The sequence below is a fragment of the Ambystoma mexicanum genome, chromosome 2p, assembly GCF_040938575.1.
Source record: "Ambystoma mexicanum isolate Mex_15411 chromosome 2p, UKY_AmexF1_1, whole genome shotgun sequence".
In the NCBI taxonomy this organism is placed as follows: Eukaryota; Metazoa; Chordata; class Amphibia; order Caudata; family Ambystomatidae; genus Ambystoma; species Ambystoma mexicanum.
Genome location: NC_090923.1, coordinates 551,086,789 through 551,108,578, shown reverse-complemented (window position 1 = coordinate 551,108,578; position 21,790 = coordinate 551,086,789). Strand labels below are relative to the sequence as shown.

At 45.8% G+C, this 21,790-nt stretch overlaps 1 protein-coding gene across 2 annotated transcripts in view; it reads right to left on the bottom strand.

Moving 5' to 3' along the window:
- BAP1 (BRCA1 associated deubiquitinase 1) overlaps nt 1–21,790 on the bottom strand; it is a 545,466-nt gene that overhangs the window by 300,834 nt on the left and 222,842 nt on the right. For both annotated transcript variants that reach the window (XM_069644004.1, XM_069644005.1), the window contains one exon: nt 9,129–9,248. In XM_069644004.1, the coding sequence (XP_069500105.1) occupies nt 9,129–9,248 (120 nt within the window). The remainder of the gene's footprint in view (nt 1–9,128; nt 9,249–21,790) is intronic.

Genomic DNA, 21,790 nt, shown 5'->3' with positions numbered 1-21,790 from the left:
CTGGCAGAAAAAGGTGAAGGAGACCTGCGAAATGCCTCTTGATTACTGGATTTGTCAGAGAAAAAGAGCAATTATCTGTAGAAAGATAAGCTACAATGGCTGACAGATAAATTCTGCACGATAAGATGTGGATGCCAGAGCCTGCAAGGTCTGATTTAAAAGACAATACACAGTCAACAGAAGCATATCGAGGATCGAGCTGTTTAGCAAGACACCAATGACAAAAACAAAGCCGTTTACTTTTGTACTGCGCTCTTGTAGAGGGCTTACGTGCTGCCTGGATTATGCGCATATTATCCTCTAAAAGGATAAATTGCGCTAAGGTCCTGGCACCAGGCCGCCAAGTTGAAGGATTGTGGGGAGGGGTGCCACACCTGGTGATTGCTCTGGTGCAGTAGACTGGGGATCTGCGGTAACTTGATTGGGTCACATATTGATATGTTCTGGTGCTTGGAGAAACAGAACCTAGCTGGCCACCAAGGAGCTACGAACAGAAGAGTGCAGTTGGAGGCACTCCTGAGCTTTGGCAGAGGAGTAAAGGCATACGTTTTCATGTTGTCCCACAGGATCTCGAGCGCCTCCACCCAAGGAAGATGCTCCACGACAGTCCCTGGAAGCATAGAGTGGTAGTTTCCTGTTGGTTGCAGTCGCAAAGTAGTCCACTGTTGGAGAGCCCCATCGCTGGAAAAACTTAGCAAGAACATCGCTGTTCATTTCCTACTCGCAATTCGCCACAGACTCGCAGCTCAGAGAACTGCTGCAACAGTGATCTGTCCCGGAATGTGCACGGCCTGTAGCCAGACACTGTGTTGGGCAATTCCAAATTTGGATAGCTAGATTCACCGGAGGAGGCGCCCTGTTGACACCATAGCCCCCCCCCCCGTTTGTTGATGTAGGACATAGCTTCAGAATTGTATGTGCAAATTCGCACTACCCTGTTGATGATAGAAGGCTGGAGAGCTTTCAATGCCAGGAAAACCACCAAGAGTTCTAGGTAGTTCATATGAGATATCCTGTCTTGGAGTGTCCACAGATCGTATACCTTGAGATGACCCAACGTCGCTCCCCACCCTAGAAGGGAGGAGTCTGTTGTAAACGTGACCTGTGGTAAAAGCTGTTGGAAAGAGGTTCCACACTGAGACGTTGTTGGAGGTGGTCCACCATTGAAGAGAAGGGATCGGTATCATTTTGGAGTCTGATCCAAAGCAATGCTAGCTGTGTGCGCTTCATTTTCAGTTTTGCAAGAGGCAGAGCTAGGACACACAAAACCATCAGTCCAAGGAGTCTCTGCAACCACCAAGCTGAGTTCAGGAAAAGATGGCACATGGTTGATAAATCTGCAATTCTGTCCTCTGTTAAGGATTCTAATCAGGCGTCACACACCAGCCCAGGACTCTTGCCACTGGCCTAGGTTGCAGCCCACAATTAAAACACTTACTTTATTTCCTAAGAATTTAGATTGAGATATAACCCAACCCGTCTCACACCCCCTTTTACAAATACCTTGGGTCACAATGGTCCATGAACCAGGCCGGTGGGTGTTAATACAATATTTATTTTAAATTCAAATAAAAATCACACAAATTTAATATTGGGTAGCAATCACCAATGGGGTGATAATTACAAGGTTAATTGATGAAATACACTTAGTTTGTCCTTCTAATATAACATACACAAAGCACAAATGAATGAGAGCAATATTACTTTTCGGGTAGATAGCACCCGGGTAAGATTTCCCCCTGCAATGCTCCCTCAAACCCCTATTTAACCGAATTTTTTGTGGGTAGCAAGGAGTCCGGTATTCTAGACAACAAACCGAATTAAAATCCGACCTTCCTGCACAAAAGGAGAGGATTTAAAACCCTTTGCAATAGAACAAAATAGCACTCTGAATTAGTAAAGATTTGATTTACATGCGCGCTTGAATGAGTGAGGTAAATATGAATTATAGCAGTATCAGGGATGTAAGAACACTAGCAAACTACAAGCAATGTCCTAACAATGGGCATACAGTTCAGAAAATCAACTTGAATGTGAAAAACACAGTACAGCCAAATCACAAGTGTAGAAATTGCATTTTCTTATTTTCACAGGTTTAAATGTAAAAAAAATAAAAAGCTTTAAAAACAGGTGAAACAGACAAAATCGGAATGCGGTTTTTATGCCGAGTGACAGGTACAAATCACAGGGATAATATGAAAGTGAAATGGTAACTCTAAATTAATGTCAGGATCAGATTCTAAATGGGAAAGGAAATTCAGTTTTAAAAATGAAAGCAGTGGACAGCGAAAATCGGTTTGGAAAGAAAATGACAAGTTTCACTTAAACTATATTTTAGTGGATAGAAAAGAGAAAAGCCACCCATGAATAGAAAGGTTAAGCTGCAGTTTTAACCCCTTCATGCTGTGTGCCTCTTTTAGGGAGAATTAATTTATTTAATCAAAATAGTACTAAGGACTTACACCAGGACAGAAATGAGTGGAAGAATGGCACTAACACTTGGAAATCAAGGACAGGATGGACAAAAGGATTCTGACAATTTTAAGGATTTCTGCTGGGGCAGTTAGGGGATTTCTATGGGATTGGACCTAATACAAGGTAACAGAGCAAAGGATGCAGTGTGTGGTTGTTGGGGAATGGAAATACTCTCAACAAGCACTTGAATGGGGCATTTTGGACAGCGGACCGAGTTTCTGGACAGCGAGGCAATATCTGGTCATTGGTCACATCAGAGTGCTCTCCTAGAAGAAAAGAGCTGGCAAAGGTCTGGTCACGGCACAGCAGCGCCTTGGTTGGATAAAGCGGGTAGCAGGGCAAGCAGGTAGTACTGGATAATTCCAATGGGGATTCAGCCACCTTTCCCCTTTCTCCCAGAGTTATTGGGATTTTTTTAGTGGTGTTTTTCAGGATCAATGGTCCTGCATGGATAGGGTCAGCTATGCTCTGGCCTGGCAGTGTAATCTGGAATCTTGCAGGATGAATATGAAATATCTGGATACGCAGGAGCTGGAAAATTCAGAAGAGTGTCCTTTGTCTCTGTGAGCTTCCACCTTTTATAAGGCAGGTGACATCACAGGATTTACTATGGGGGCAGAGGTTTGGCTTGACATGCCTCTAACAACTGGCTTGGTCAGGGGTTACTGTTACCACCATCCTGTCAGCCGGTTGGACTTCAGGGACGTGACATCCGTTTTTAAGGGGTGTGCTTACAAGGCCCATGGTCCTCCCACAGTTCTTTTAGCCAAAATCAGCTATGACATAAAATGCACATTTTTACAGTTATAGCACTCTTGAAAATCACATAGGCAGATTCCAGATTTTACACTGAACATGTCATTCCAATTCCCACATTTGTACGATATTGTTTTGCCGTTCTAATAATCTTTCGCCATTTCTAGTGGGAACCACTTCATCTAAAATTCTACAATTATAGATGTGTACCTATATATCACAAAGCATGTTTGCATTAAATTTCAAAGTTATACCATGTATACGTTTCCCATGATTTACATTTCTCTGCCGTTTGCGTCCTCCACAGGCTAGGGAAAGCTACAATGTCTTGTTTTAATGCCACCAAAATTACATTTAAACTGTTAAACTGTCGTATGACTGCGTTTTCTGGTTGCAGACATAAAAGTCTTAAAGTTAATTAATTCAGAGCAGTCTTTTGCCCCAAATGGCCAGAATTGTCTTCCAAATAAGGGCATACTTCCCAATGTTGCTCTGGAGTGGCCTTTGAAGCTCCCCATGGGAGTTCAGGGGAGGTGCTGCTAAACATTCACAACCATGTGTCCCAGAAATCCATTGTACCAGGCTGGAGCACTGCCACAGAGTCTGACGAAGGTGCAAGATCCACCATCCTCGACTATTCATATGCTCTGGGGATTGGTCCCAGGAAACAAAGTCCTTTGAAGCCAGGCCAGGAAAAAACCTGTTCTGTGGCTTCAGCAAATGTATTTATTTATTTTTCCTTTCCTGAACCAGAAACCAAAACTGTTGGAATTAAAACAAACCCCCCTCACCTTTCTATACAAGGTCAGGGCCTTAATTCAACAATTTACTTTTAAACAGACATTTCCTTGTTAGTAAAAAAGCACCATTTTACACGTGGTTAATTTTCCTTTGCTGTCACTTCACAATGCGGTTTTCTCTTACCTCTAGATTGTAAACATTATTTGTAGCCCTAGTCAATTTCTCATACACAAACCTGTTCAAGGCAAAGGTCCACTGAAACTGACATAAGCACAGAGAGATGGGGCTTCTTGTGAAGAGTTTGGCTGTGATATTTTGTTGCAAAAAGTCAAGCGTTTTTCTGTATGGCTTGGAGTGAAGTTTTGTTATTTCACAGATCTTGCCTGACACAGCCTGTCATTCAGGGAGAAATGCCCTCTTTTGTTGGAGCACACCTGAATATGGATGGACATGGCTGGGTCTCACTGGAACAGAACTGTGTACTGTTGAAACGGTGGAAAAGAGCATCAGGGTGCAGTCATTTTAAATGCAAGTGATCAGCGTGACTTCTGTTCTCACGGAAACGCAGCCACTCATTGTTGCCATTTAGCAAGTATCAAGTACAAAATGCACTCATCCTAGAACGTGAGACCAAGGCCTGCTGCAGCCCCAGCGCCCCATCCATCTCTGCTGACCGACTCATGCCCTATCCACCCTCTCCCCTGCCAAGCCACGGTCCACTGACCCCACGTCCCCCATTCCCTTTGAACGCGTCCGGTGACCAGACCCTTCCCCATGACCACCTTCAAATCACCCACCATATATATCTAATCCAGAGTGGTCATATATTCTGGTAACACAAACATCTATCCCCCATGTGGTTTGAAAACGAGAGGCCCCAGAGACCACAAATCAGAGACAGCCCCTTCTGATAAGGCACTTGCAGAAACGACCCCTAGCCCATGCTCCCATAAAAACACAGGATAGAATGTACCTAGTTCAAATGAACAGCCTCTTTTCATGTGAATAGTTTATACCAGTCATTATTTCTTGTATGCCAAGCTCTTAGCTTAGTCAGACAGCTCTACATCATCTCTGAAGAATTCTGCCCGACCTTCACCCTGCAAGGATGAGCCCAGCTGACCACGTGTATTGTGACTGATGGAGACAACAACCAATGGAACCCAGGTAACCCCTATGGAGCTGGGAGTAGTATATGTGCCTAGCCAATCATGTCTGTTGGACTGTCTTATGTATGATGTCATCTATGACGATTTGTGCCCTTTTAATGCGCTGCCCATGTATCTGTTGGCAGAGCACTCTTGGGCAGTAGAGTTCTCTGCTTGCATTTATTTACTTATATACATTTTTGGTTACCTCGCAACTAGTCTCTTGGTCTCATTTCCTAGTGGGGTGTGTACCTTATTCTGTCTATTGGGACACGTGCATGCTAAGGTGCCAGACTTCATCACCTTCACTTAGTTCCTCTTTGTTGGCCTCTTGGCTTTCATGTGCAGATTTACACTCCTTTGGCTTTTCCTTGTCAGCCTCTTGTCTCTGCCATCACATGTGACACACCTCTTGCCAGTCTTTGGCCTTGCCACACTGTATTCACTCATAAAAGTTCACTTTAAGGGTGTTTTTTTCACCACACTTGCGACCTTTTCTGTAATTTGTTTGCACATGGCCACCTTGGCTGTTCTCTATTTTCTTGGCCCATCACATTTTATTCCATTCAGTATTTAATATGCCTAGCTTCAGGATTACATTCAATTTGGTGTTCAATGTGCATTCATGCTGCTTAATTTTAAGTTTCCATTCAGTTCGGTATTCAATATGCATTTGTTTTGCTTAATTTTGAGGACCAATACGAGTTTGCGGTCCCCTGCGTGCGCCATGACGTTCAAGCACCCTCCCAACATTCAATGGCTCTCTGCATCCCCTTCCTGTGGTTTCCACTGCTACTTCTATCCTTCCGAAGCAAGGAAGTCTACTTTCTTGTGCTTCGCTCGCTTGCCGCATGTTTCCCTCTGCATGCCGGCAATTGGAATGCTGGTTTCAGGACACAGGCAGTGTCCTCCCCTCTTTGGGCTCTCTCGCAGCTCCTGCTGCTAGTTCTCTGTCACAGAGGAACCCCGACCTGCAACACATACACGGCCCACTGGCTCTGCAGGTCCTCTGGGGTATTTGCTGGCGTCCTGGCTCCTTCTATGGTCCAACCACGGCTACCTCCTCTCAAGCAAGGTCCCCTGCTGGTCACACCCACACAGGCCTCCCTGTTACTCGGCTCTCTGCTCCACTGGTCTCCTGTTATACACCTGCAGCTACCCTTCACAGGCTGCAGGTGTGGATGCCTAATTAGACTTGCCTGACCAGAATTTAAGGGACATGCCTGATTCTCATAGCCCTTTGCAGGCATCTTCCTAGTCCCAGTACTAAAGTGGTGAAATGGCGTAGTGTTCATTACTCTTAGTACTGGGGCGAGGAAGAGGCGACTGTCAAGAGTCATGTGGGGAAATGAGGTGCACAGCTTTATAGTAACCCATAAATGTCAGGGGAAGGTTAGGTTTGTCCTCAACAAGAAAAGGGGGATACCATGTCACTCCTGTGGGCAACCCCACTCCCAATCCACATGGACCTTCCACCCAGGAGATCTTTCTGCACTTCTCCACCTCCCCCCCCCAGGGTCGGGATCTAAGAGCAATGGCCTTTCCCTGGCCACCTGAGAAGAGGATCCAGGGGGTTTATGAGTGAGAATACCCTCTGGTTTCTTGTCCAGTTCTGGGTTGCAGATCCAACCCAGTGCCAGTATTTCCAGGCAGCCTGTGCTCCAGCAATGAGATGGGACATGTATGGTCAAACAAGTAAACTTTCAGGTGAGCAAGGAGTCATGGAGGCAAGTTACCGAGCTGAACCCACTGAGCCAGGGGAAGAGTGCCCATTCAGTTCCCTCTGGTCATGCAAAGAAGTCTGGAATGAGCAGAGGCCAGCAGTACTTCGCCATTGGTTACAGGTGCAGCACACATGCCACAGCATCCTTTGTCTTGACCAGTTAATTTACTCTTTCGCTACTTCCAGACTAGCCATAGGGATTGACAAAGGTATGAATGGCCTGAAGGAGGAGGCGGGTCTCAGATAAAAGAACAATTGTTTGAATCTCGTCTCATCTGTAGCTTTTCTCAAATTAGTGGACTTATTTGAATTCTTCCCCCTTCCTGCTAGAATGTGGAGTACACATGTGTCCCGTTTTTCCAGTTTTATGTAACATATATGCATGAAATCTCTGGATAGATAATTTACTTGCCAAAACTATGCAGACAATCGCAGATGTATCAATATGCACACAGCAGCAGCTGGCAAAGTTATTAAAAGATATCCTTGATTCAACCATGGCTGCTCATGCAAAAGCTATACTAAGCTCTGCCAATAATCTGATGCTGCTCCGCTAGCTTAGCCATTTCCTATCTGAAGCTAATTGCTCTACTACAGCTCGAACTATGATTGGAGCTAAATGGGAGTATTGCAATGTATTATTGCTAGAGTCATATTAGGTAATCGTACAACATAACCAGGTTCTAAAGAACATAGCAGTGAGAATGATGATGTATCGCATCACCCCTGCGCTAAGGAAACTGCAGTGGCTTCTGGTGAGATCCCAAACCTCCTTAATGCCCTCATGTTAGTTCAATGCTCGGTATAGCCCAGCCTCCAAATACCTTCAAGACAGAATCAGCTGGAATCGTCCAGACAGTAATCTTTGATCCAAACAAAAATCTATACTGCGTTTCAAATATTCTAGGGCTTCAGGAAGTCCTACTCTCTCCGAGAGGATTAATCTACCACCATCTGAGATTTAGGAAAAGGACTTTTTTTTAAAGTAATTTTCTAAGATGCACTTTATTTGCCGTTTCCTAGCACTAGCACTGAGATCATTTGGTCCATGTATAAAAATATACATGCTAACATATAAAGATCCTCAAACCCACATCATTATAGACCTCTTAAGAGATGGATGCACAACCAGCTTCCAATGACATTCACTGGGCCAGTCAAACATGTGGTGGCCACACTATTAGAGACAGTCACCACATTTTGTTTATTATACTTCTAAAATCACAAAAAATCCAGAAAACCACTTTACAGTGCTTGTTAACATAAAATAAGAAATAATACAAACAATTAATGATTAATAAATAGCACAAAAATGTGTGACATGTCATTCTAGATAATCCACAACCTCCTCCCCTACATTCACATAAACCCAAGATCTCACTCCAGGACTGTAAGCATTTATGAACAAACTTCTTGGGTTTGCCTGGAATGAAATAATTGTTCATAACCTCTTGTTGCTTTGCAATGAATAGTGGCTACTTTCAGCCAGATTTATTGATGAATGGGTAGCCACCCAATTTAACCTCCTGAAGGAATAATGAGGTCACTTCATTTAAAGGCCCAAATAAATTGAACAACGCAGTTCTGGGCCAGTTTCCCCAGACATGTTCTAGGTAGACATTATAATAGTGTGTCCCAGAGATTCAAATCTCCCCTGGCAAACATGCTGGATGGAGATTCAGCAGTGAACCATAAACACCCATTCATGCAGCCGAACAGTTATAGTTACTCCAGGTTTGCAACCTGGAGTCTCAGGAAGGCCAAGAACTCATACGACCATACACTGGTTTTTATTCTTACAAAGTGCAAACAGCTTTGCTGCTGTGGAGTCTCTCGGGACTTCACAAACCATTTTGTAATTTAAGGGGCTAGCTAGGCACATGCCTTCAAGCCCTGAAAAAGCTAAACTGGCGAGCAGCTGTCAAAAATACAAAAAGTCCTGGCACCAGCCAGTGAGCTATACAACAAACGGAGCAGGGAGATATGCTTGGGGGAAAGAATGCGGGGCATGCTTGCCTGGATGTCCCAAGCAAGAAAGGTACACAGTTGTATCCCCAGTAAGATTGTGGATAGGGACTCACTGAACTTCGGCAGATCACCTGTTGCTCTGCCAACTGCTCAACATTAGCATTCTACATTGTTATTTTTCCTTCTCGACAGCCCTCCTGTATCCTGTGACTCTCTGTAGTTATGTTGCTAGTCCTCTGAGTAAACCATGTACTCCAATTGTAACTTATTCACAATGTTCCTCTTTGAAGTATTCTTACCCGTTGTTTTATACATACCTCTGGACTGAATCCCTTTGTGAATTCCTTCATTCGAGCCAACGTGTACCCAAGGTCGACACCACCACAGTTCAGGAGCACGCTCAGAAGTGCATGAGTTGCACAAGAGTTTGGGATTAGCTGAAATGAGAAAGTTCATTACTGTGGCTCTTAAACCTTGATTAATCGCAATTTAGTTAAATATCTATTTTTTTAGAGATTTGTCTAGCTGGCAGCAATAAAGCAAAAAGTATACTGTGAGGAAAACCTCCACCGCCTTCAAGCACGGTATTCTTATCTTACTGAACAAATGTGGATATTCAAGAATCTTTCAACAGCAAGCACATGGGATAAAGCAGAATTTGTTCACCGAAATATAACTTGCCAAACCCTCCACAAGGTGAAAAATGACACTTAGCTAAACCAGTGTGCCTGAAAAACAATGCCTTCTCATGCTCAGCCCAAGGTGAAAATAAATCCAGACTGGGCACTACCAGACAGCAAAATGCAATCTTCACATTATTCTCCAATTGGGATCGAACACATGCACAAACTCAGAAATAAAGATACAATGTGCATACAGCATGCTTGAACCAACTAGCAATCTGAGACAACAAAGATAATTTGCACACGCTTAGTGTCCAGAATAGAGATGAGGATGAAGCACACACAAACATGGTGGCTAAAATATCGCCATCCAGATGATTTGTTTACAACTTTCAAAATCCCTCATTGCTGACAATGCTTGCTGAGCTTGATGGGACTTGTAAGCCAAACCATATGGGATATGACAGGCTGGCTTCCCCTGCTTTAAAAACCATCAGCACCTCTACTACACTAGGACACAAACACCCTCTGCATAACAGGAACATCTTGAGATGAAAACCCTCTTGATGTCTACCACAAAATCCATTATTTGTTCAAAAAGTCTGGGAAATAGTCTAACATAGTGTGCTTCTGCATTTTGTTGTTGGCCTTGCTATTGCTGTGCATGGCTCTGTATTTATAGGTGCAGTTCAGAAGTATCCATGAACAGTGTCCCAGAATATTTTATGGGTTTGGAAGAGACCTTGGCACTATGTTCTCAAGAGGGCAGAGCCCAAGATCTGAGAGGCAAAAGGTGCTTTGGTTGACGTTACCTGCTGATGTGGGGGACTAACGTAGTACTAAAGAGGGGAGCTTAGTCGGAGCTCTAAATGTTCCAATGCCAAGGGGGGGGGGGGGGTCTTTGGGGGATGTGTATTATAAGGTGGAAAGAGATTTTAGAGGGGAGTCTTATAATTGAAACCTATGCGGGGTCTGGGTAGTGGGCAAGAATTCAACATTGGGTGCCCTCCAGGAGCGAGGTAGTAGACTACTGGTGGAGTGAATGGGCAGTTTGTGGGATGTTTGCAGCAATAACTGTTCAATTAGTTTTTCTGAGTGCTCGAATGGGAATGTCGGTGGAATGTATGTGGTTTACTAGTGGTATGTATAGTTAAAGTACGCCTTCTCTCTGTGTGTGATTGATGAGAGTAAGCAGGCCTTGCAAATTCTTAAAAATCCCACTAGACCAGCAGGGTGAGTTCCTTAGTTTACATACTCTACCTAAGAGAAATGCACTTGCCCCAAGGTCACTGGTGACAAAATATTTACCAGTGCTTTTTGTAAAATGGTGCATGTCACCATAAACACTTCATATTTGGTGCAATGCTGTCAAGTATGCATTGTGAAACTTCCATTTGCCATTTACTGCAAACAAAGCGTGTTTGCAGTAAATGAAAAAGAAGTCTAACATCCACATGCTTGCCAGCAAGGTCGAGTATCATGCAAATGGTACTCGCCCTTCTTAAACACTACTCGCCAATGCTAGTGGGCTAGTAGATTTTGCAAGCCCTGGTAAGTATATCATTGGATGGGTTCTGGTACTGGTCTAGTGATGCAGTTAATTGAAAAGCAAGGTTTTAGCCGTTTTCTGAAGGTTAGGTGGTTGTCAGCTGTAAGCTGCCATTTGGGTAGGGGGTTCCATATTTTGGTTGATAGGAAGGAGAACAAGACCAAATATGCCGATTACATTTGAAGTTTGTTATCATTACTAGCGTGCTGTTGCTCGATCAGAGTGCTCTTGATGGTGCGTAGTGTCATTATTTGCATAGTGTGATTATTTCATTGTCAAAAGAAATGCACGAGTTAAACAATGTAATACTGTGCCCGAATTAGTATTTGTATTTTAAAAGCAAAGACTTTAAGACGAAGTTGGTTATATAAGAAATCTTGTATTGTTGTATGATGAATTTTCAAATAGTTACATTTCACAAGTTGTTCAATCCATAAAAAAACATTATAGCACAAAAACTAGATTGCCTGATTTTGATCCGTTTGCGTATGTTGAGATGAATTTTCAGAACTTGCCCGAGAGGCAGCTCCATCATAGTGAATCGGGAAAAGAGACTTAGGTCTAACTAAACTCAATCAAGGTAGGTGGTAGAGCAGGAGGACAAACACACACTGGAAAGTATACAAATACAGTATTAGTGAATACACTCTAAGCAATGGAAATAATAGGTAAGTATTACTACCAAACTACTACTAGTCACACAAGCACACATACATTCACAATTGTGTGCTCTCACTAGAGAACATCAACACTTTACTTTTAAAACAGAAATGATTCCATTAAGAAACATAGAAAGCAGATAAGTAATTCAGAAAGTTTTAAGTTAAGTATTAAAAAACAGGGGGCCCTCAAGGGCTGCGCCAAGATGGTTGCTCCACGATGAGCTCCCGACTCACCTGCCGACAATCCGGTACGTTTCTTGCACCATCGCTAAAGTAGTTTCGGTTGCCACTACATATCATTCACAGTAAGGACTTGTGCGGTGACTGTTCACAGTAAGGACTCGTGCGGTGACTGGAGGGGCACCAGTGGCCTGCAAACACTGGTACACAACTGAAGGCCGGAGGAACTGCAGAGAGGCCTGGAGTGTGAGGCTATTGAGCGGACGCAGTCTACGGCTGGGCTGGGGGTGAGCACTGGGCTCAATACTGCATGTGGGGCAAAATCGACGACCTGCTCTACAGCCAGGTGGCATCACAGGAGTCCCCCTGCTGCCGAGAGCGGAGACTCCGAAACACAGGGAGCGAGCCGTGGCATGAGTGCTGATCCACTGGAGACAGACTGAGGCTGCCTAAAGACAAGCGGCCGGGAACAACAAACTGCGCTGGGGCATCGGTCCCCGGGACATCATTGGCCTTGAGCTGCACCCGAGACGCTGCCCGAGCGCGGCGAGGGCTGTGTGGGGTCCCTGCAGTTATTGGGTGTACGCTGACGGAGCACTCGGGTGCCTGACTGCAGGTGTGCGCATTTCCAGGCGTGGAAGCCCTTGAAGAGAATGGCCAGGAGTTTGGGCAGTAAGTGGGTGCCCGGGGCTGGATTATGCAACCTCTGTGTTGCGGGTGGCGGCACTGAAAAGCACTGGGAGTGGCACCCTGGGCCTATAACCCAAACAGTGATTGCGGAAGCCACCCTGTACAATCTTGACACCCAGTGCGCGCAGGGGGGCCAGAGGCCTGAAAGGCCACCATAGAATTGAATACTGATCTGGGTTGATGCTGCAGCAGCGGGGAGGCGGTGGGCCCCCCATTGAGTTTGGGCTCTCTGGGGGAGGCCAGTTGCTGTCTGGTTCCCCCCCCACCGCCCTGCCCCACACTTGATTTGAAGCCTCAGTGGCAGGGGGGAATCCAACACCACAGAGGCCTGGGGGATCTGCAACCACCGGAGTGAGGCTAGAAGATAGCAACATCCTGCCGGGTTGTATAAACCCACTGAGGGGAGTGTCCGGTTATCCTGAGGTCCCTGCGGGACAGAACAGTGAGAACTGGTGCGCAGGCACGGCTTGGTGTGCTCGCTGGACATTGAGGCTGGAAACCCTTGCAGAGTTAAGTGGGGCCGGCGCAGCGCAGCGCACACCCTTTGGCTCGGTGAAGCCTGCATAGCCTGGAACAAAATGGTCAAAACAGATAAGAACCAGTCCAGGCTCCCATATACTGCCCCCCTCCCAAGCACGCTACGCAGAGGACTCCAGACATGGAGGCCTCTGGGGACCCCAAATTAGGGGCCTCTGCTGATGCCCTGCAGGACAGAAAAGGCATCTTACACAATTACAGGCAGGCATCCACTCTCTGGATAGTAAATTGGATACACTTACCTGTAAAGTAGATCACATGCAGGCCAGGCTTAATAAGCACGTCGACAAGCTCGATGAGGCAGAGTCCGCAAAGTGGCCAAGTTAAAAAATCCAGTCAAGGACCTAACTGACAACCAGGATGATTAAGAATCAAGATCTCGCCGTAATAACCTTTGCATAGTGGGGGACCCATGGAGTGGCTGGTCAAGTCGATTCTACAAGAGATGCTAGCCCCATTCGGTGGAGTTTGTCGTGGAGTGGGCCCATCGCATACCTGGAGGTGAGGGGAGGGTTGGTTTGTTTGTTTATTAATTTGTAGGGCGCACCAAACCCGTAGGTAACTGGTCGCAACAAATACAAGGATGCTTGCATGGAGATCGAAGGGAAGACAAGATTGTTCCGGAGGGGTACATCAGAATTATGCAGTAGGAGGCATTAATCAGGTGAGAGATAAACAAGTATAAATACAGTATCAGGTGAGTAAGATAAATACAAGTGTGAGTACAGTAAGGATCAAATGTCATTGGATCGCAGCCAAATCAAATGTCAATAGATCGCAGCCAATTCAAGGAATTGCGTCTAAAGCTGAGGAAGGATTGGTCGGCTCTGAGAGAGAGGTAATGCATTCCAGGACTGAGCGGTTTTCACTGGGAAACTGTTCCCTCATGATTTGTTTTTGCTTGAATCTGGGTATGTTCAGACAGAAGGCGTTAGCTGCTCTTCTTTCCGTTAGTTAGGGGGGTGCTGCATTGTTTAGGCACTTGAAAACTGTTTTAAGCAAAATTCTGTCATTTATCTTCAGCCGGTGGCATTCTCTTCTGATTTCTGAAACATGTTCTCTATTAGGTATGTTCAGAGCAGTTCTTCCCCCATTGTTATGTAAGATTTGTATTTTGTCTAGGATATACTTGTTGGCACCTAGGTATAGGGCGTTACAATAATCCACTTTTGAAAGTATGAGTGTGTTGGCAAGGATGATGCAGCTAGCCTTGGATAAAAATCACCTACAAGCCCTGATTAGCTTGCACATGTAGGCAGATGATTATGCCAAGGAATTTACCTGTTTACTAAGGGTTAGAGTGGAGTCATTGTAAAAGCCTAAAGTTTTCACTTCTTTAGCTACCTTGATTGTATTTCCGTCTTTGTTGAAGGCCGAGTAGTTGGAGTTCAATTTTTTTAAATTGGCAGCTGATCCACGAATCGGGAGCTCCGTTCTGCGTCATTCAGGCAGAGACCAGGGGTTGCCATCCATGCCTGAATGAGGAGGTAGATTTTATTTACCAAAGCCGTGTCCTTACCATAATTGCCTGAAAGGGGAATGAGCATCTGGGTGTCATCTGCATACTTAATGTAGGTGACACCCAGCCTGTCCAACTTGTCAAAGGCTTTGTAAAAATATTGTACATGGTCGGCGATAAACAAGATCCTTGTCGAACGCTGCATGTCGTATGCATAGGTTCTGCAGATGCTGACGGGGAGAAAACTCATCATTCTGTTATTTAAGAAGGATTGGACCCGCATCTTATCAGGGCACCAACGATAAGATGCGGGTCCAAACATTTGTGGGATAAGAAGCCTCCAAAATTAAAGTTGTGGAAATTACAACTGCCATTAAATGAGGGTGGTTTAGGGGTTCCTAATTTCAGGGCCTACCACTTGGCCTTCATGTCTGATTTTTTGGTTCCGTTCGTGGATGAATTGCAGGATGTGTGGGTGGAGGCTGAGACTCGCTTTGTTGGACCGTTGACTCCGCGGGCGGTCTTGACTTCGGTTTCAAAAAAGAAGTGTGGGAAAGATCCGCTGATTGAAAATTTGAGGATCGCATGGAAAGGTATTTGTGAATGTTTGGGAGTGGACGCATTTAGAGAACCTGGTGCATCGTTGTGGTTTAATCCTGCTATTCGGATCAATGGTAATATGGTTTTTTTGGGGGGATTGGTTTTTGGGTGGAGTGCGGTGGGTGGCTGATCTGTTTGAGAATGGTATTTGGATGTCTGCAAGGGAATTGCAGCGGCACTTTGACATAGAGAATTTTAAGATCTCAGATTATATGAAGCTGAAACAGGCAATTGGGGTTGTGGACTTTGACAGTAAAATTGATCTGTGTTTGTTTACTAGGAAACCGACTGGGAGGGAAGGTGGCCTGGCCAGTCAAGTCTATAAAGAGATTGTGTTGCACTACAATGGTAATGACTTGCTGAGAGGAGTGGGGTAGGAGAATTGGTTTGGATATTTCTGAGGATTCGTGGCACAAGATGTGTGAAAATGTTAAATTATGTTCTTTGGGGCTCACGGAGAGGTTGAGACAGATAAAGATTCTTAACTGCGTTTTTTAGACACCGGAGAGAATGGTGAATAGGGGGATGTCAGAGAGCTTGGATTGTTGGAGGTGTATTCATGTGGCAGGTACGTTGGAGCACATGCTGTGGGACTGCAGGTTGGTGAGGTTGTTCTCGGGTGAGGTTGGTCGGGTGTGCGATGTGGTGATTGAGGGTTTACCTGCTTTGGATTTCAAAATGGTGATATTGGGGGGTGATGAGTCTCTGGAGGATCTTACTCAGAATCAGAAGAAGTGGTTGTTCCGAGGGGCAATGATCGGTAAGAAAATTGTTTTTGCGGAACTGGAAGTCGGTATTGAGACATGGTTGACTGAAATGCATGACTTGGCGGCTATGGAGAGGACACTTTACAGAGGGTAAGGGAAATTGGTTTTATTTGAGAAAATTTGGGGTACATTTCTTCAGCTATACTAGACTTGGTGTTGTCATATGTAAATAGGGGCTGGGGGGAGGTGACTGGGGGGGATGTGGTGAATTAGGCTGGGGCTATGTGTGGTTATATGCTGCAATGTAATTAGGTGTTTAAAAAAAATATATGTGTTGATGGTTTCGGGTACTTTAAATGTCTTATGGAGTGTATTTTAATGTATGTGATTTTATAGTTTTGTAAATAAAGTTTCAAAAAAAGAAGGATTGGACCCATGCTATTGCATCCCTCGAGAAGTGGGCAGCCGAGGTCAGGTGTTTGCACAGAACTTCGTGGTCCACCAAGTTAAAGGCGGCGACAAGTCGAGGGGGAGTAGCATGGCGGTTTTCCCTTTATCTTTAAGCTCATTTATTTGGGTTTTTAGGTCGATTAATGCCGTTTCTGTGCCATGTTGTGGCCTGAAACCGGATTGGCGGGAACCTAGGAGATGATTGGCTTCAAGGTCATTCTGTATTTGCAGGTACGCTACTTTATTATTTTGAGAAGTAAGGGCACCATGGTAATAGGCCTGCAATTAGTTGGGATGCAGGGGTCCAGAGTCTGGTTTTTTTTTGTTGCAATGGTAGAACCCAAGACTCAGATTACTTTGGACAGTATTGGTTGCGAAGGAGGCATTCATTTCGAGATAAATGGTGCTAGGTCTCTCGCTGCCTCTGATTATTTGGGCAGGGCAGTTGTCACCCTGGCAGTTGGAAGGTTTCAATGATGAGATCATTTTTTTTCCGTTTCATGGATGAATACTTTAGAGAATCTGAATTGTTCTATTGTTCTAGGGTGCTGGGGGTTTCGATGGGGATGGTCGATGGCGACTCAAGGTTGGGAAGGGTGGCTTTTTATTCGCGATCTTGTTTTGGAGTAATGTTATTTTGTTAGCTAAAGCATTCTGTATGCTTGTGCACCATGGTTTATCCTTGGGCACATTGTAAGCGGAATTGGGGATTCCATTTCTCGTAAGATGACAAATAATTCCTTGGTATTGGAGCTAGCATTGGTGATTCTTTCATTATAAAAGTCTTTTTTAGTACAAATTATTTCCTTTTTGTAGTGATTTGCAAAGTCGGTGAAGTGCCGCTTATTTTCTTCTGATGGAGTGTGGCGCCATAAGGTTTCTAGTTTTCTTTTTTGTAGTCTAAAGGTTTTTGAGTTGTGGTGTGAACTAGGCATTGAGATGTGCGTGCTGTTTGCTTCTACACATTTTGACAGGTGCAATAATGTCTAAAGAATTAGACATAGTATTATTGTATGCTTCGACAAGGAGGTTGGGGTCACAGCCACTTGGGAGTGAGTTGAGCAATGGTAGGATATGAGGTAATAATCTATCCAATGTGATGTTATTTTGCTCCTGGGTAGGAAGGGGTGGTGCCATGACTATCTCTGGCCAGTTGTTTGGATGCTTAGAGGGTGAAGGCAATCAGGTGGTGGTCGGTCCACAGTTGTGGGGTTACCATGGGGATGACGGGTTCGTGATTCTGGTCGGCCACCCAGTCGAAGGTCCTACCGTTGACATGGGTCGGCGATGATACTATATGGGTTAGTCCTTGTTCTAAGAGGATATTGGCTACTGCCTGGGCGTTTTTGTCTACCGGATCATTAAATCCGAGGTTGAAGTCGCCCAGTAATATTTGGGAGGAATCTTTGGTGTTAGTAGCCAGAGTACTAGATATATCTTCCTCAAAGGTGCCGAAAGGGCCCGCAGGTCTGTATAATAGGTAGATGGTTAGGGTATGTCAATTGGAGATTGGGAGTTTGGCAATTAGCATTTCACAGGATTTGATTGGAGGTGATGGTGTGTGTCTTAAGGCAAGGTCAGCTTAGCCATGAGGGCTAATCCGCCTCCTTTGGCATTAGTTCTATCTACTCTGAGTATTTGGTCATTATCGGGTACTGCTATCGTAAGGGCTGGGCCAGCTATTCATGCAGCCATGATTGTGACAGCTAAGATGTTAAGGTCTTCCGTGGAGATCAGGTCTGCTATTTCGGTGGCATGTGCCACTAGCGATATAGCATTAATCAGAGCTCCAGAAATCGTGGTCATGTTTTTAGGATCCTGAAATCTAGTGAGGATAGGTTTAGGTGGAGTGGTTTTAGTTTTAGTCTTGTGGGGAGGGTGGGACGCAGATTTCAGAGTTCTAGCCGAGGTTTCAATATCTGGGCTGAAGGCGGATTCAAGCCTGGGGGTATTTTTGTTGTAGTTAATGCGGGGCGTCATATTCTTGCTACACCGAGGCTCATAGAGGCGAGGTAGTCTAGCCCGGAGTCTGTTGTTTCTGGCATATAGGAGGCACGGTGAGCACCTATTGTAGGTCATAGTAGAGGCTATGAACTGCAGGATGGTTATTGCTAGAATAAGAGATGGTAGCGACAGTTACTGAGTTACTCGAGTTGCTCGTTTACAGTTGATAGGTAATCAACACAGATTAAGGCCCAGCGCTGATAACTGAGCGAGAATTAGGCAATCAATACAGTGGGCTGGTAATCAGGCCTCGGCTAATAAAGTTCAAGCAAATGGCTAGTAATCAGGCTAGGCATAAACTAGGTGTGATCAACAGGCATGGGCTAATATAATTCAGAACAGAAGGTTAAGCATCAGGCAGGGGCTAGTGCAGAGCAAAACAATAGGATGATCATCATGCAAAGGCTGGAGCAGTACTGCACAGTGGGCTAGTGAACAGGTATGGGCTGATGCAGTTCAAAACAGTAGGTGGTAATCCGGCACAGGCTAATGTAGTACAGAGCAGTAGGCTGGTTGACAGGCATAAGCTAATGCAGTTCAAACAGAAGGGTAATCATCAGTAATGCTAATGCAGTTCAGACAGTAGGGTGATCATCATGTGTAGGCTAGTGCAATTCTAAGCAGTAGGTAAAAGACATCGCTAGCATTTACTAATGCAGTAAGTCAAAACTGACCCACAGTTGGGTCGAGTGAGATCCTGTCAATTTACTCATTTAGTGATGCATAAACAATGTAATACAATAGCATTCGATCTGTACGTTGTGCATTTGGTCACGTAAGCTTAAATAAGGCAGGCAGATACACGGCACCAGAGTTAGATGCAGACAGGTGTGAGAGATCTATTCGGTTTCGATTTGGCACCCAGAGGTGTCTGAGTAGAGTAGATGTGATATGCGGTTTACCAAAGTCCAGGCCAAGTAGTTCAAAGAGGGAGAATGCCCTGAGTATCTTAGGTAAATTGGTCGAAATAGCGCAGCGGTCTTTGGCAGTTCGGTGGATCGTATGCTCTGGTTCAAACGAACAGGGTGATGCGAGGAACGGGCACAGCAATGGCACGCTGCTGGAGGCTACACGTGTCACTGGGCATACGGTGGGGGGTGGAGTATGGTGCGCCGAGTTGTACGGGGATCGCACTATATACAGAGTGCTATAGGTAGACCTATGATGCCTCCATTACAAATCGTGCGTAAAGCGCAGGCATTTTTAAAACAATACGTATAGAATACATGTTTCATTGATATGTCGAGCATTGCTGACCTTTGCTGAAAGAGTTTGGCGTCTGGGTTCGGCACAGTGTGGCAAACGGGGGGCAAAACAGGGCCTTTACCTCAGCCTTCACCGCAGGACGGCTGCCACCTTACGGTTACGCTGATAGGCTAATATGGAGAGCGTATCCTATCAATCAAGGTACCCAGCCTCGGTTTCATGCCGCGTTGCGCCAGCCATTTTGGGAAGGACTAAGGCTCGGCAACATGGCGGGCTGTTACAAGATTAAATCACAAATCGTGGGCATCAGGTAGGGTCCTCCGGTGCCTGGTTCCCGACCTAGATCCATTATCACCAGGGTCCTAAACTAGCGGAACAGAGACTTTGCTTGAGACGACCTAGGGAGCTGGGCACCCTCACGTACAAAGGGGACCAATTCTGTCTCTTCCCCAGATTTCTCCAAAAGAGTGCAAGCATCCAGAAGGGGTTTTATTGAGGTCTAGAAAAGGCTCAGGTCGAAAGGCGTTAAGTACTCTATGTTATTCCCTGCACGTCTGCACATTAAGCACGGGGGTAAAGCCCTATTTTTCCAGCAGCCCGAGGTGGCGAGTATTTCCTCGATACCGTGGGCCGTGGCGAAGGATCGTCGAAAACCAGAAACACCCCGGCCCAGCCACGGAAACAGGGATCTTAGATAACTATCTTGAAGCCGCAGGGCTAATTTATCTATTGGTTCTTACTGCATGATGGGGTGTCTCAGGGCAGTGATGGGAGTTATCCTGTGGGGCGGGTGGGGATGGCTAAACCACGTACAGTTCCCATGCCTTGGCACAGGTTTATAATTTGGGGAGGGGGTTCTACCGGTAGGTTGGGGTCGCTGGTGGGGGAGGGGCCGGGGAGGTGTGGAGGTTTGTGTTGCTGTAATTGGTTGTTGTCTGACAGCAGTGTTCTCTCATGGGGCAGAGGTCATGACATTTGGTAGGGGCTTAATCATCACTGGGGGTGGGGTGGCCCTGTGATGCTGGAAATGCATTGGAGGGACAGGGCCTCCCTGTCCTTGTCCCAAAGTCCTTTTTCATTTGTTTTCTGCCCAGGAGTCCATGTGGGACTCCTGGCAGTGCAGTTCTTCCTGTTTTTGGTTTGGTGTACAGACCCATAGGATACCCTTATGGCACCCATGGGTGGGGGTTGCAATCCTGTGCCCCTAGTGTATGATGTTTTTGGGCACCTGAGTGTGGCCCACAGTGCAGGGTATAAGCTGGTGGCTGCTCCATGCTGAATTTGACAGGTGCTCCGAGTATCCTCCATTTTGGGATTGCCAAGCCCGGTCATTGGAATCAGTTGATTCCCGATAGGAAACCAGATGGCCCCTGTGGCTTCTTGCTTCTATTGCCTGTTACCTTGTTTTCCCAAAGTCCTGGGAAGCCCCGACTCTGTCCCTTCCCCCTGACCTGCTGTTGGGTGGAAGTTCCATATAAGTCCAGGCCAGACTGGCTGGAGCCTTCCCAGTGAGTGGATGTTGTGGGTACACCCTGTGGGTGGGACCTGGGTGAATGGAGTGTGTGACCAATATGCACTTCTTGTTGTGGATGTCTGGTTTCTGGTATGAGAGACAAAGACTGAGACAGCCCTGCCCGAAACTGGCATGAATGCAGTGTGTTGTGTTGAATGGCTGGGTACTTGTCCCAATCCACATTCCTTGTTGCGAGTGTCTGAGAGGTAGGATTATGTCCTGAATGCCCTGTATGCCCGATTGGCTGACTGACTGAATGAATGAATGCCCTTCTGTATGATTGGCTGTTGAGTGTGACCCAGCAGTGTGGATGAGAGGCAGAATTGTATATCTGGGGACCTCTCACCACTAGAAATTGTTCAGAAGCTGAGTTGACACTTGAAGAGTAACTGGAACTGCTTATTCTTGATGGCCAGCTGGAAGAAGAACTGCTGCTGCATTTGCTTTGACCCGATCCGAAAGCTGTCGAGTTCATCAAGGACTGATCCGAGAGAGGACCTGGTTAAGTGCCCTCTTCCCGTGCTCCGAGGGACCATAGAGCACTGCTAACCTTCGCCGAAGCTCCCTGGAAGTCAGACCCTCGAAAGACTGCCGACCGGAGACGGGGACCGCCGAGGAGAATGAAGTGAACCCCCTGGACATCGACGCTGTCTAAGTCCATTGCCGTCGACCAGGGTTCAGAGTATCGCCGTAACCGCTGGAGGCCCGTCGAAGCCGTGTTGCCCAGAAGAGGGAACTGCTTGACGCCGTGCCACAGACGACCGGAGCTGCAAGCTCCTTTGCCTAAGACTTTTTGATT